This window comes from Erpetoichthys calabaricus, chromosome 12 (genome assembly GCF_900747795.2).
Source record: "Erpetoichthys calabaricus chromosome 12, fErpCal1.3, whole genome shotgun sequence".
Classification (NCBI taxonomy): Eukaryota; Metazoa; Chordata; class Cladistia; order Polypteriformes; family Polypteridae; genus Erpetoichthys; species Erpetoichthys calabaricus.
Window position 1 is genome coordinate 40,040,196 of NC_041405.2, and position 16,580 is coordinate 40,056,775.

At 37.2% G+C, this 16,580-nt stretch overlaps 2 protein-coding genes across 2 annotated transcripts in view; both read left to right on the forward strand.

Moving 5' to 3' along the window:
- Nucleotides 1–16,580, forward strand: part of chm (CHM Rab escort protein) — a 201,925-nt gene that overhangs the window by 140,117 nt on the left and 45,228 nt on the right. The window contains exon 11 of the mRNA XM_051935363.1: nt 11,582–11,645. Coding sequence (XP_051791323.1) covers nt 11,582–11,645 — 64 coding nt within the window. The remainder of the gene's footprint in view (nt 1–11,581; nt 11,646–16,580) is intronic.
- Nucleotides 1–16,580, forward strand: part of tmlhe (trimethyllysine hydroxylase, epsilon) — a 294,616-nt gene that overhangs the window by 51,189 nt on the left and 226,847 nt on the right. The gene's annotated exons all lie outside the window — the stretch shown is intronic.

A 16,580-nucleotide genomic window follows, 5' to 3' on the forward strand; every position in this document is an offset into this window, starting at 1 on the left:
GTTATTCAGAAAATTTTGTTATTTCAGTATTCGGTATAACAGGATTTAATCTGTATAAGACCTTAAAGAGTGTGGTAAAAACAAAGCCTGCTCGTATTAGGGTAAAACCGTTTTGAGAACATTTGCAAAACAGATCACATTTTCAGAGCAGTCACCTCTTTTACAGTATTTTGTTCTCTGCCTTCTGTCATGTGGTACTATAGCATAAAATCCAGCACCACTTTTAAAAATATTGGGTTTTTTTTCTAGTAGTAAGACTTCTAATGACACTAATGATATTGAACTGTGATTTGTGTGGGTGGTTATATTTTTAATTATATTTACATTAGCTATGTGTGATCTTCAAAAACAACACAAACACTCCCTAGCAGTTTTATTATATTCATGAACTTGGAGATGTGTCAACTAACTCTTTAAGAATTACCCAGTGCAGAGGAGGTTGAACCACCTGTGTTTGCTGTCCAACTGGTTTTCATAAGAAGACACTGGTGATTCCATATCTTAACCATATCATGGCATATGAGTCCTATTAATATTTCTCTCAAGAGAATACCTCCAGATAAACAATGTTTTTAGTGAAAACTTCAAGCCTTACCCTTCATTGCTGAAGTGCTTCACTTGTATGTTGTTGAGCTGCAGCATTTGCTTCGTTTCGATGTTGTCTCTTTATCTGTACTTATTTCAGATAAGGAAGATAGACATTTCGAGGTAAAGAAGACAAAAGTTTCAAGGGAAGGTTGTCATACTAACTAATCATAGTGACGAAGAGTTACGAAGTGTTGCATGTTATTAGCACATGCAAGTAAGAAGTTGTACCCTGCTTGGGGTTTGCATGTTATATCTCTGTGTTTGCATGGTTTTCCTCCAGATGCTCTAGTTTTCCACTAGTAACATGCAGATTACGCTTATTGGCATTGCTAAACTGGCACTATTGAATGCGTTTACAAACGAGCTGGCACCCTGTTGCTTGCTAGCATTAGCACTAGCTATCGCAAAAATAGATGGATGTACTGTATATAAGTTGTAACTTCCTGGGCCCACAAGAGTGGAGTCAGCCACTTTATGTCAGCTGCTGATGAGTGGCCCTAAAAAGCACCTTTGTATTCTTCACTAGCCACTTCTGCCATGCCGTTCAATTGTTCTGCAGCAGCAAGTATTCCCAGTTGCTTCGATCCTTGGCCTGCTCACACACGCCACCTGAATCTGCCTCACTCTGCTCATCCAACAATCTGTATGCCACTCTTTTTCCCAGCTCCATAAGCTGACCTAAAGCCAGGGTCCACATCTGAGGCTCACAAGTGGCAATGAACCAGGACAGCATCTGGGAACACTGCTAAGGTTCTTTCTAAGTGCTGTGTCTGCACTATATATCCATGCCCCCTCCACCCTCTGTTAGATGCCAGAGGCAATGCTACCTAAACAACAGATATGCCACACAATGTGGTGGATCACCAGCATTTCTCTGTTGTGCACCTGATGATTTGTGTCAGGCTCTTTGCAATTCCTATTCCATCTTAAGATTTATCAGACCTCCTCACCATCATCTCCTGCCTCCAGAAATGCAGGAGAGGCTCTCCTGCAACTCTCCTGTTTAAGTAATTTGGGCCATTAAAGCTGAGAAACAAAAAGAATGCTTCTAGAAACGTTTGCTGTCAACCCTGACTCTCCTCATGCTTTAAACACTGCATATACTTTGCCCACATAAGTGGCTGCAGGCTGTTAGTTGCTACAGTAATAATAATTATACACTATTGTAGAAATGTAAAGCATGCATGACATACATAGTATTAAATACAATTCAAGAAATTCCCAGGTTATAAACTTCCTGTAGACCAGTTCAGCAATGGGGCAGTATTCTAACATTGGGATATTTTTGTTCCTTAGCTGGTGCGATTAAATATTGTGACGATTCATACAGGCACTGAGATTATTTTTCTAAAACCACTGGTAAAACTCTGTGGTTGCTAAATAAAAGACTAATGGAAAGAAAAATATATATATGTATCCAAAATCTGCGTCAACCAAACTTAAGAACAAACTGGCTGAAAGGGAAACAATACTAAAGGAACTGCAGATTTGACACCAGAGCCTCTGTAACACTCTGTGGAGCACCCTGCATTCTGGGATTTGGAAGACCACCCATAAAGGGCTTCTGGATCCAGTTGGCATTGTCCAAGACAGAGCAAATGATGCACTCTAGGTCAGACTGTTAGTTCTGCAATCCAAATAAAGAGTTGGGTGGCAAGCTTTGAAGCAGAGCTGACATTTGTTTGGTTTTGAAGTCAATCTAATGTCCATTCATATAATCCCCAAAATGTGACAAACACAGTGAAAGCACATGTAATATATTTAAAAACTATGTTGCTTAATGTAATGCAATCTACCAAACTGTAGGTCCAGATAATATTCTAATTCTCAACTAGTACACAGACTAAACAATAATAAAGTCTGATCAGTCATATAAGATATTTTGAAAACTGCTCAACAGAGGGTGTTTTCCAGAAGTTTCGAAGTGATGGCTTAATGTAAAGCTGACAAAATTTGATTTTATGTGGGAACTTAAACTTTAGACACATATAGATTAAAAAAAAGTAAAATGAGGGACAGATTTGAAAAATTATAGTTCCAGGATTTTGTTACATTTGAAAATTGAATCAATTTGACTCATCCCAAAAACAGCTTTAACAAGTTTGTTTAAATTAAAATATTCTGAATTATGTTGGTATTCACTAATTCATCAGTATAGATATAATAATGTTTGAATTTTCATGTATAGTAAGCAATATTTTTCAGTTATTTAAGTGAAAATGTGTAGAGAGTGTAACAAGAATATAAATAATAATGATGAATAAGAATAATATGAACTGCATATAGCACATGTGTGAGTGATGGGAGTATCACTTTTAGATTCCCAGAATCACTTGCAATTTCACTGACCGTTTTAATTACACTACTTGAAGACCGATTCACTTCATCATCACTGATGATGAGAGGCATTTCTTATGAGACACAATAATGTGGCTAGGACAGACACTACACTGTTGCCCAGGAAACACTCGGGACTAACGCTGTTAAAACTTTTTACAGCCCGAGTGACGCTTGGGTCTAACGCTAAGGAGGTTAAAGAATAGTTGGGTAACTCCTTGATGGGTATACCAGTAGTTTAAAACTGCTGTTACTACTGTAGCAGAGTTTAAGCAAGCATTGTGGCATAGTGGTCAAGGCTTTGGACATCATTTCCTTAGGTTGTGGGTTTAAGTCTTGCTACTGACACTGTGTGAATACAAACAGCTCACCTTATCTATCTCTGTTCCAATTGGAGAAAAAAAATGGTGGAACCAGTTGTAACTCAAATGTTGGAAGTCATTTTGGATAAAGGCATCAGCCAAATAAGTAAATGTATTAGTATTTATACATTTTTTATTCTATTACAATAAAATGCACAGTATTGTTCACTTTAACAATGGAGGTACTTTTAATAAAACGCAGTTGAATGGGATTTATGTTTTTGCCTCAGAACCAAAAGGTACCGAGTATTGTGAAATTTTATTGGTATTGGTATCGAATACTAAAATTCTGGTATCATGACATCCCTTGAAGAGACTAACAGTAGTTTAATGTCAAATACACATATAACTTAATTTCTAGCGAAAAAGGCAAGTGCCATAGTAGAATAAGTGATACTTTAAAAATTGTTTGCCTTTATGCTAAAATAAAATGAGTTGGAATTGTATGTAGCTGCACATTGCTTTGATATCATAAGAATAACAGAAACATGGCTAAATTATGGAAATAAGCAGGAGTATTATACAGTATATACGGGTACACGCTATTTTGAAAAGGCAGACAACACCAAAAATGTGTGTGAGTTGTCATTTATGTAAAACAATTTAAATGCAAAGCTTCTTCAGTTATGCTGTGAGCCACAGTTTACTGCAGATATTTGGATATGACTAGACAGCATTAGAGATTCAGGCTTTCTATAGAGGTGTTTGTTATGCACCCCCAGTGCATATAATAATTTTCAGTTTGCATCTTTTTAATACTATTAAGATGACAAGTTTAGAAGGGTATGTTATAGTCATCAGGGAGGTCAAATACGCAAATATTAACTGGTATAGCCTTGTAGTCTTAACTACTGTTTAATTCAGTATGTTAAAGAGCTAACAAGGAGGTAGGCCTGTCTTGATTTACTATCCTTTAATAATCAGGGTAGAATTGAAGGAATAAAGGTAATTAAACCATTAGGAACTAGTGCCCGTAATACAATCGATTTCACCCGGTTTTTACAGAGCCCACATTCTAAAACAAGCTCATCCCAAAGTTTACAACCAGTAGGAAATTAAGAAATACTCTAGGGTAGAGAGAGCTAAAAAGGAAGTTACAAAGGAAAAACCGCTGTATAAGGCATATTAGTCTAGTGATTCTAGTGCAAACTGCCAGTTATATGAGGGTGAGCCAAAATTAAATACCACATTTCTCAAGATTATTGCACGAGGTAGAGACAGCCAAGTAGGTTGGGGTGGGGGTCCTTTGATAGGCAATCCCTTGTAGTTTTCAGTGTGCAACATGCCTTGGTCTGGTGCACACCGTGCTTTCACTGTTGAAGCGTTCTTCAAAAACAATGAATCCATCCTCTCTATGCAACACACCTTCTGAACACACTTCAGCATTCCTCCTAAAGGTGATGTCCCAAATCAGAAATCAATTCTTCAGTGGGTGGCTAAATTTAGACAGATGGGTACAACATTGAACAGAACATCTACAGGCCGTCCTCGGACTGTATGAACATCTGAAAACATCCAAGCTGTAAAGGCATTAATTTTGCAGTCTCCTAGATGTTCGGCGTACAAACATGCTTCTGCCTTTGGCATTTCAACACATCTTTGAGGAGGATTTTGTATGAGGACCTTGATTTCCATCCATACAAAACGATGGTAGTGCAGGAACTCACTGGGAGAGCCGTAGAGAGTTGTGTGTGAAGATTCTGCAAACCATTCATCGTAATGCCATTGTCATGTGCAAGCAACGAGGCACATTTCCATTGAAATGGATGTGTCAATAAGCAAAACTAACGATATTGGGCTAAAACCAACCCTCATGAACTACATCAGAGACCCCTGCACATTGATCATGTTACATTTTGGTGCATTTTGGATGAATTTGGCATTGTTGGCCCTTACTTTTTTGAGAAGGGGGGGAGCAACAGTCACTGTCACTTCAGAGCATTACATTGAAGGCTAGAGAACTTTTTGTGGGCCTAATTGGAAGAAATAGATGTGGTGGATGTTTAGTCTCAACAGGATGGAGTAACAGTTCATACGGCGCAGAGATCCATGCAAGTTTTGCGGGAGATGTTTCCGGGGAAACTGATCTCCCTGCTCGGCAATGTTGGGTGGCCTTCACTTTCGCCTGCTCTCATTCTGTGCAATTTCGTCTTGTGGGGCTATCTCAAGTGAAAGGTATACACACCAACCTCAAAACCTTGAAGCCCTCAAGGACGATATTTGCCACGAAATTGCCGCTGCTCCCCTTAAAATGGCTGAACAGGTTATGCGAGTGTTCAGAAATAGTCTTGAAGAGTGTATCTCTAATGATGGTCACCTCCTTGAAGACATCATTTTTAAAACACAGTGAAAAAAATCTGTTTTGTGTACTCTTTTTTGTGTTGTAATGAAATGTATTTCATCTTGTAATGTTTCTGTTGAATAAACATTTGAAATGTGTTACTTCTTTTTTGCTCACCCTGTAAATGACATAGTGTTAAAGACAGTTGGAGGGGAAACATTGCAGAAAAGGTGAAAGATTTCCCAAAGATAATCTTTTCTACTTTACTAATAAAAGAATGGTCAAGTAGGAACGGTGAGTGGTCACCTAGAACATACAGACACATTTAGAACAGGACTGTTAGTAAATATTTAACTTAGTTTCAAATGTGGAAAGTCACATTTCACTAATACTGCTAGAATGCTGTGAGGAAGCAACAAAAATACTATCGGAGAGGTGTATGTGATATTTATCTCTGTTTTCAGAAAGCTTTTGATAAGGTGCCATATGAAAGGTTAGTGATGAAACTAAAAGAATTGGAAATTCACAGTGCAGTCTATAGATGGGTGCAACATTGGTTCAGACAAAGGAAGCAAAAGGTTGTAGTGCAAGGAACCTTTCCTGAATTAAACAATCTGGACAAGACCATTACCAGTAAGCTGGTTAGGTTTGCAGTTGATGATACCACACTAGGTAGACATTAGGTACACTAGGTACACATTTGGGCTCAGAAACTGGTGTTGCCCACTTTAGCATAAGTGACTTCTTGAACATTTTTTGCAAAACTACCCCCCAGCCTCTGACTTAAACGTGGCGAAATTTTTGATCACTCCTCCATGCAAAATTCTTTCATATGCATAATGTTTGTGGAATTTCTTGTGTACGCTGTCTGTTTGATACCCTGACCGCCTTTCAAAGGGATTCAGATTAGTGCTTTGAATACCCCCACAATCTTTCAAAGGGATTCACATTAGTGCTTTGACTAGACCATTTCATAACCCTGCATTTCATCTTTTTAAGCCAGTCCTTGATGGATTTGCTAGTGTGCTCCAGATCATTATCATGTTGAAAGTTTCATTTCTGGTTCAGCTTCAGCAGATGACCTCACATCCTTCTCAAGCATACTTTGATATAATGCAGAATTCATAGTGAACTCAATGACTGAAAGTTGCACGGGCACTAAGGCAGCAAGCAACCCCAAACCATAACATTTTCACCACCATGTTTTACAGCTGGTATGAGGATCTTTTCCTGAAATGCTGTTTTTGGTTTGCCCCAAACATCTCTGCTGATACTATGACTAAAAAACTATCTTTGATTCATCTATTAAGAGCACATTGTTCCAGAAGACCTGGGGCCTCATGTATAAACAGTGTGTACTCACAAAAATGTTGCTCACGCTCACATCGCAATGTATAAAAACTAAACTTGCTGTAAAGCCACACACATTCTCACGCCAGATCAAACCATTGTGTATGCAAGTTTTCGGCTTGGTTTTGCAAACTGGCGGCACTCCGCATCAAAGCAGTTCTGTGGTCCCTGTGTAATTTACCTTTATTTTGTAGATTAATATGCAATCAACCTGTAACAACATAATGGTCCACGGAAAAGGCCAAACTATTCCAAATACCATAGCTGCTTTAGCGTTGTTACTCTTAAGTGCACCACTCAGAGTATTTTAACCCAATGTATCTCAATGTGGAATCACAGCTCTGCAGCAGCTGATCGGAAGGAGAATTATCAGGATAACAACATCTAGAACATGCTGCCTTAGCCATGTGCACAGTCTGTTTGAACTGCTCCCATATGGCAAACGCTTCAGAGCCTTTCCTGTAGGGACCTTGCAGTTCAGAAACAGTTTTCATCCCAAGAGCTGTAAACACACTCAATCAGTCCATCAAGTGCTCCTGGTAGAACTGTTTGTATTTATAAGTACAATTACCTCACTGTAAACTTGCACTGCAGTTGTAATATTGCACAACCTGACCCACTTATGCTTTCATATTGTTTATTTTTCATTGTTTTTATTGTATTGTTATTATTATTGCTGTTATTTTATATGAAAATATGTTTATGGAGGATTTGCATATTGAATCTCATTTTACCATACAATAAAAATAATTGAATTCAATTCAATAATAGAAAGAGCGTATTTACATATGATGACGACTGGCTTCTAAGTCAATTTAAATTTCCAAATGCTACCTTCTTGGACCTCTTGATATCATTTTTAAGATGAAATGCAGTAAAGTATGTATACCTGTATTACATTATACAGATAAATTTTTAACTTCATTTAAATAATGTATACTGTTAATAATTAAACGTGTGGACAGCAGTAGTGATGAACTGGTGCCCCTTCAGGTATTGGTCCTGCCTCACGCTGTATGCTTGCTGGGACTGGCACAAACCTGGATGGATGGATAGATGGATGGAATAATTAAATATGCACTAAGAAAATATTTCAATGTTCAAGTTCTGAAGAATCAGCGTTCTAAGCTTAGAGATGGTTTTACATTTATTAAAGTGCTTATTGTGCGGAAATTGGTTACTTGGACAAAGAAAAAGAAGGGGTATTGGGGGTTAGTATGTTTTGAAAGAGACAATACGGCTGCAATAAGTTATTTCATTGAGGGTCGTACACAGTGCAGCAAGCATCTTATAGGAGGCAGGAACAATCTCTGGACGCCAGCTCGTCACTGTCACTGCACCACTGTGCCCCATGTTTAATACATGCTTTAACACTAGAATTACCAGAGCCTATGAAAAAACTCGTAGATCCAGCCCCACCTTAAATCCGTTCGCACCTCTCCCTCAGCTTCTTCTGTCCTGTAAATGTGCCGATTAAGACAAGCAGCAAGCAGCCTGCTATTCCATCCCCCACTGCCGCAGAACATGCACAAAATTCTCCCAGATCATGCCTTGATTGATTATCTGGGAGTGAAGTGCTGGAGTTTTAGAGTGGAAATAATAGATCGTTATTTGGAACACATGCACTTCTTGTGTGTTCTGTTTCTACAATAATCTGAGTAAACACATTGTTAAAACAAACGTTTTTCATATTTTAGTAGTAAATGACAAAATGTTGGCATAAACTATATAATGTGTGAAATCTGAAGTCCAAAGATCAAATAAACAGTTTTACAAAAGGTTCAAGGATAAAACAACAGCTTCCGTGGCGTAGCGGTAAGATTTGCTGACTTGTAATCAAGAGTCCCCTGTTCGATCCCCACTGCCTCCTATATTTGCCGTTTTCAGTAGTGTGCTGCTCTTATTGTTAATATTATACAGTACACACATACATTTGGTTTGCATCTGTAACAGATGGTGTACATTTATAGGACTTGTAAAAGTTAATGTTTTTTGTTTTTTTTCACTTTTATTCTCTCAGTCATGATCACGATACATACTACCGCCCCCAGGGATCTGACGCTGTTAATTTTTATTTGAAACTGGGAGTAACTGTAAATGTGAGTGGTGTTTTGAGGCAATAGAACTGGACATTTTCTGATCTGGAGGGTAAAAGCTGACACACAAACGCTGGTGAATCTGCCTCTTCGTATCTCACCATCACTTGATTTTTTTTTAATTCAGTTTTATTGAGTGTTCCTGCTCACGCTGAATTAGTATGGTCTATATCAAAAACAAAAAAACACCAAAAAACCAAGACATAGTTATATATGATATTTGGAATTATTCATTTTATGACCTGTACAGTACATTTCGGAAAACATTGTGGCACGGATGCAACATTATTCATAGTTATCCATATTCATTCGCATAACACCGCATGTTTTTTTTCCCCGATCTTGCCAGTCCCCACATGTTACTGTTTCTTCTGTACTCCAGGACATGCAGAGGCAACAATAGTACAGAGAGGTCAGTTCAGTGCTATATGCAATCATCACATTCAAATGTTAACAGTTCACACACACACATGCAAGGACCGTCCTTCCCACATTTATGACATGTGTAACTGTTGCAATACGCAAACTTTTACAAGTACTATAAATTTACACCAGCTGTTAGACAGAACTCACATGTATGTTTTTACTGTATAATATTAACAATAAGAGCAGCTCACTACTCAAAACGGTAAATTTGCGAGGCACCCAGTATTGAACCAGCGGCCTCTTGGTTACAAGTCAGCCGTTCTTACCTCTGCACCACGGAAGCTCTTGTATTATACTTGCACCTTTTGTGAAAGTGTTTATTTGATCTTTGGAGTTCAGGCTTCACACATTATATAGTTTATGCCAACATTTTGTCATTTACTGCTAAAATATGAAAAACATTTGTTTTAATAATATGTTTATACAGATTATTATAGAAACGGAACACACATGAAATGCTTGTTTTCCAAATAATGATCTATTATTTCCACTCTAAAACTCCAGCACTTCACTCCCAGATAATCAATCAAGGCATGATCTGGGAGAATTTTGTGCATGGTCTGCGGCGGTGGGGGATGGAATAGCAGGTTGCTTGCTGCTTGTCTTAATCGGCACATTTACAGGACAAAAGACGTTGAGTGAGAGGTGCGAAAGGATTTAAGGTGGGGCCGGATCTACAAGTTTTTACATAGGCTCTGGTAATTCTAGTGTTAACTCAGTGGGAAGGTTGTGGTATTTATTTTTTCAAATTGGTAAAAATGTAATTATGTTTACAAGGATCTGTTAACAGTTCTTCTCAAGTTCATAAAAAAACTGTTATGCCTGTGGTCAGTTTTACTTTGTTTTATCATTTACAAAAACCTGTTTCAGATAAGGGACATCATACAGCTCCCTTTATTGGCTGGAGTTTGAATGCTGAATTTTATAGATTGATTTTGAAGCACATTGTTATACTTGCTGTGTTATTCTCAATTGTCTGACTGATTTGTGTTCTGTAATTGTGTTTTGTTCCCAAATAAAAGGATTTAAATAAATAAAAAATAGATTATTAAACAATGTATATCCTGCTATCAACTATGTACAGTGTCCTTTGTTAACACTAGTAAATGAAGGCAGAATAGGCTGTGAAAAAAAAACTTTTATTGGTTATCCTCTTCATGTTTCATTCAAATTTTACAAAAATTTTGCCTTTAATTGGATCTCATCATTAAACTATGTTTTCTCAAATGTGTGCAACAAATTTGGGCACTCCTAGAAAGCCAAATGACTAAAATCTAAGTGAAGCATATCACCATTATTTTTTTAAATTAAGTTCATCTGAATGAGTAGGAACACTTATGGTGATGGTTTGAGTGTCCAAAGAACCTCTAAGGATCACAGCTGAAGAAATTCATATTTTAGTTGGGTCTTGGGGTCAGCAAGTTTCCAATTTATGATGCCACCAACCTCATGCTGTTTTGCCTGAAAAAAAGGCATTTTGCTGCTTCCAACCACAGTTGGAATTCTGTGTCAGACAGAGTGGGGGAATAATAAACATGCTGGACAGTACCTCATCCTTACTGTGAAGTATGGTGGTGGATCTTTGATGTTGTGGGTGCTATTTGTCTTCCAAAAGCCCTGGATGGCTTTTTAGGATACATGGTATCATGAACTCAAAGTATCTGCAGATATTAAGTCAAAACCTCACTGCCTTTGCTAGGATGCTTAAATTGAACTGTGGTTAGATTTTCCAGCAGGACTATGATCTAAAACACACCTCAAAAGTGTAACAAAGGCAATTTTCCTTTCAATCATTTTTCTTCAATTAAATGTTTGATTTTTGTTAATATTCTGAATGAAGGATCAATTGTGCCAATAATAGTGAGGCTACAGTAATGTGTGTGTGTGTGTTTATTTTGATAAAATATTGGCATCCTTCAAACATCTGCAATGCATAACATTTGAAATGTTGTTCTTTTTTGTTTATTTATGTGTTTGTTTGTTTTCTGTTTGTTTAAACACACAGGTGTCAAACTGATGATCTGTATAATGTGAGATTTAACATTTAGTAATGTCTAAAACCAACAAGTAGGCATGACATTACTTTTATATAAATATTTTTTTATGCGTATTAAAAGCTGTTTTTTTTTTTTTTTTTATAGGCTCATCTCTAGGGCTGTACTTATTACCGACCGCTCTTTACTCAAAGCAGATTCTGAGCAGCTGGTATGTATATTAATTCACAATTGTAATTACAATTCAAAATCTGTAATACTTATTTGCATAATATTAAAGTAAACATAATGAGTTAACTCTAAAGCTTCTAAACAAGCACGTCATATTATTCCTATTACATTTTGATTTGTTGTCCTTTATATTTTTTTTTACAAAAATATCTCTTAACAGAATTCTACACACTTCATAGACTAATTGAATGGTCAGTGGTGAATCTTTAATGAGAGTTAATCATGGAAGAAATTGAGATTATAAATACCAAAACATTTTATAAGAAAAACACATGGAAGTTACACAAAAGGGAAACAAAAACAGCATAACATGAACGATAGAAACATATGGGACCTGTCATTGCATTGAGTAAAAGTTTGAAAAACCTTCACCAGTTTGGAATTTGGCACTTCCCTTGGCATTCTGATAATTTAATGAAAAAATGTAATGTTTTAGAAACTTGAAATATTTTTGAGGAAAAAAATGAACATGAATAGCCAAACTTTCCAATAGAATAAAAAATGCTGCTTATCTTACAACGATACTTATTTGTTCCCTTCTGTGATGGCTGCATTATATAATACAAAAAGCACAAATTAGACAGGTTTGTTTTAGTTGAGTGCACAATCAAGGAAATATGTGCATCACACAATATACTTAAACAGCATCTACAGTATGCATTCTTTAAAAAATTAATTTGATTATACCAACCAATAGCAAGTATGAATTTTTTCTTTGAGCATCTTAATCCACTACCTAAAATTTCAACAATGTTAGCGTACCAATGTAGTTTATTGGTTAGTTTAGATGAGCATTTTTAAGTAAGTGAAATCTTTCTTAACATTGAATTGTTTGGTTTTCCTTGGGTTAGTTTTTTGTGGACTTGTGTGTAAAGGTTGAATAAGGGTCAAATATAACATGCTTTTTTATTATTAAGGTTTTGCACAAGTATGAACTGACAAACACCTGGATTTTACCCATATTTAACACTAAAATTACCAAAGCCTACGAAAAAACTCGTAATTCCAGACCACCTTAAATCCCTTCACACCTCTCCGTCAGCATCTTTTGTGGTGTAAATTTGTCAATCAACATAAGCAGCAAGCAGCCTACTATCTCATCCCCCCACCACTGCGGAAAGGGCAAAAAGTTCTCCCAGCTCAAGCCTTGATTTTCTGGGAGTGAGGTACCTAGAGTTGTGTAGGGTAAATAATATATCGTTATTTGGAACACATACATTTCATGTGTGTTCTGTGTCTACAAAGATCTTTGTAAACTCATTGTTAAAACAGAAACGTTTTTCATGTTTTAGTAATAAATAACAACATGTAGACATGAAGTGTATAATGTGTGAAGCCTGAAGTCCAAATATCAAATAAACACTTTCACAAAAGGTGCAAGTATAATACAAGAGCTTCCGTGGTGCAGAGGTAAGAACGGCTGACTTGTAACCAAGAGGCCGCTGGTTCAATACTGGGTGCCTCGCAAATTTACCGTTTTGAGTAGTGAGCTGCTCTTATTGTTAATATTATACAGTAAAAACATACATGTGAGTTCTGTCTAACAGCTGGTGTAAATTTATAGTACTTGTAAAAGTTTGCGTGTTTATTTCACTTTTATTCTCTCAGTCACGATCACAATGCAACCTCCCACCAACCCGCAAACTACAGATCTGATGGTGTTAGTTTTTATTTGAAACTGGGAATAACTGTAGATGTGAGTGGTGTTTTGATTTGAGACAATGGAACAGGAAATTCTCCGATTTTGAGGGATAAAAGCTGACACACAAATGCTGGTGTAGCATGCCTTCTTGTTATCTCATTATCACATTTTTTTTTTATTCAGTTTTATTGAGTGTTCCTGCTAACGCTGAAATAGTATGCACCTTATGGTCCATAATGCCAAAGCCACGCTGACAAAAAGACAGAGACATAGGTATATATGAAATTCAGAATAATTCATTTTATGACCTGTATAGTAAATTTCGGAAAACATTGTGGCACTGAATCAACATTATTCATATTATTCATATTCATTCGCATACCTTCTTGCGGTTGTAATCAGTGACAGAGGGTTTTTTTTTTTCCCCCCCCCTCGGTCTTGCCTATTCTCCACATTTTGGTGCATGGTGGTGTTTCTTTTGTACTCCAGGACATGCAGAGGAAAGAATAGTACAGAGAGGTCAGTTCCACACTTTATGCAATCATCAAATTCAAATGTTAACAGTTCCCACACACCCAAGGACCGTCCTTCCTACATTTACAACATGTGTACCTGTTGCAATGTACACACTTCTCTCTATGCTGTGGCTCCTATTACATTGAAGGGGCACCTGACACTGATTGAGTTTGCTTTCCTGGGGGAAACAACGGTCTTGGAACAGAAGCTTGTCGATGTTGCACCCTCTTTTTCTTTTTACATCGCCTTTTCTTGTAAGAAGCAACAACGAAGTTCCTCTACAAGGTGAGCAAAGAACACTCTTCTTTTCTCAGTGGACCCGTGCATGCCTTGCACAGTACATGTGCGTTCATCGTCACCAGGTCAAGCATGTTGTAGCACACAGCAACCAGCCATCAGCATGTTCCTGTTCGCAGGGGAAAAAAAAGAAAGACAAATATATGTGAAATTTTGAAGAAATCATTTTATGACCTCAATAGTACCAATCAGAAAACATCATCGCACTAATGCAATATTATTTGAAAACGAATAGTGTCAGATTGGGTGTAAATATATGGTACTTGTAAAACTTAGCCTTTTTTTTCAGTTTTATTCTGTCAATCATGTTCACGCTCTCCTATACTAGCCCCCAACGACCCCCCTACCCCACTGTAACTGAACCTAACTAACAATGTCAGCATAAATTTACCAGCAATCAAAGATATGATGTCCCATGATCAGACTGGACAAAGGCAGGACCATAGCAACAGACAGGTTCTTCACAACGCTTTCGCTGGCTAATAGACTGCTGCAATGCAACACAACTCTGCTTGACACCATAAGTAAAATGGGACTTCCACCTGTAGCTAAAGTCACTTCAGTACATGAGCAATTCGCCGCACTAGTGTTTAGATCTGGCAGTTTAGATCTGGCAGTGCGGTGGTGACAGTGTATGTGCCCAAAAACAAGAAGCCTTTGATTTCAGTCTGTAACAGCCGGTGTAAAGTCTGATAGCGTCATGGGACATTGTTTCTTTGATTGCCGGTACAAATAGTTCTGAGCAGGTATCAGCCACAGCACTGCTCTTGTGAAAAGAATGGAGATAAATGGCATCAACTCAGAGAGGGAGAGGCAAATTTGTTGTACCACGTGAACATCACTGAGAGAATAAAACTGAATAATAAAAGAACAAGCACTAGCTTTTACAAGTTGCCAAAATTTACACCGGGTGTTACAGATTCAAATCAAATGTGTGTTTTTATTATATTGTAGAAATAATAATAATAATAATGGCAGCTCACTACTCAAAATGCGGAGCGCCCAGTCTCGAACCCAGGACCTTCGGGTTATTTGGCAGCAGTTCTTACCTCTGCATCATTCAAGAATACGTGTAAACTCCTTGTTGATTAACATTTGAGCTTGAGTTTATAACTCATTGACAGCCACATGTAAATCGAATGCTTTTTTTTTCTTTGGTTATATTCTTGAATAAAAGCTCACGTGTTTATTTGATATTTGGACTAAAGTCTTTACACATTAACATGGAAAAAGTTTCTGCTTTAGGCATGTGTTCAGCATTTCTCGCATTTCCTTTCATCCTACACTTACCTAGATCTTTGTAGACACAGAACACACATGAAATGCATGTATTCCAAATAACGATATAGTGTATTATTTACCCTATACAACTCCAAGAACATCACACGTAGATAAGTTGCCTTGGCTTGAGCTGGGAGAACTTTTTGCCTGAGCTGAGCTCCATCAAGGCGGGATTTAAGGTGGGCCAGGATTACGAGTTTTTTCATAGGCTTCAAGAATTCTAGTGTTAATAGTATATATTAAAACACTAAAGTGTCTAGACTCTCAGCATGATTTTTTTTTTAAATGATTTAGTAATTGGAAGGTTTTTGGTTTTCTCTTTTCCTTTCTCTTCAAGGTCTTTGTGAGAGTACTTTTATTTATTAATTAAGGTCTAAGAATTGCAATTTTGTAATGATTTGTTCAAATATAAATAACACAAGTGACGTTTTTGTTTTAGAAATTACTCTCATAATTGTATAAAGAAGGAACAACCTATATTCAGTAATGCTATATTGGAGAGCTGTCTACTATATCTGTAATTTCATGACATCCGTTGTATTGTTAAATAAACGTGTTCACTTCTACCAATGTTTATGGTGTGAGAATGAAAGTTGTAAAGTAGACTGACTTTGGGGGCTGGTTACTGGTTGTCTTTCAGGTTTTGCTGTTTATGATGGAAGATAAAATGGGAGTGGGTATGCCACATTGTAATCCCAAATTATTCACCAGTGTACCCTTGAAAGACCTCCGCATAAGAGACAGTCATAACTTGCACAAGTGATCTTCCCAGGTACTGGAATACACTATAATATTATGTAGGTGTGCCACACTATAGGCATTATTAAGCTTAAGCAATCAAAACCAGTAGATGTCTCAGTGTTATGGAAGTACTATGAAACATAAATGGATGCACCCTAAATTGCCAGTGTCCACTTTTATGCTGAGTAGATTTTTGCTTCATTGTGGCATGCAGCTAAGGTATTTATTAATACCCCTTGGTCATATTTAATATGTTTAGGAAGCCTGTTGTTCCTAGTCTCTGGATTAGATCATTAACTTTCAGCATGGTGTAGGCATCAAACTAGAAGACTTAGCTGAGTTTTCTAATGTTGTTTCAGAGGCCCTGTCTGTAGTTCTAGTTCAACTTCGTTACTTTTAACTTCAGGAAATTTATACACCCACACACATGCCACTACC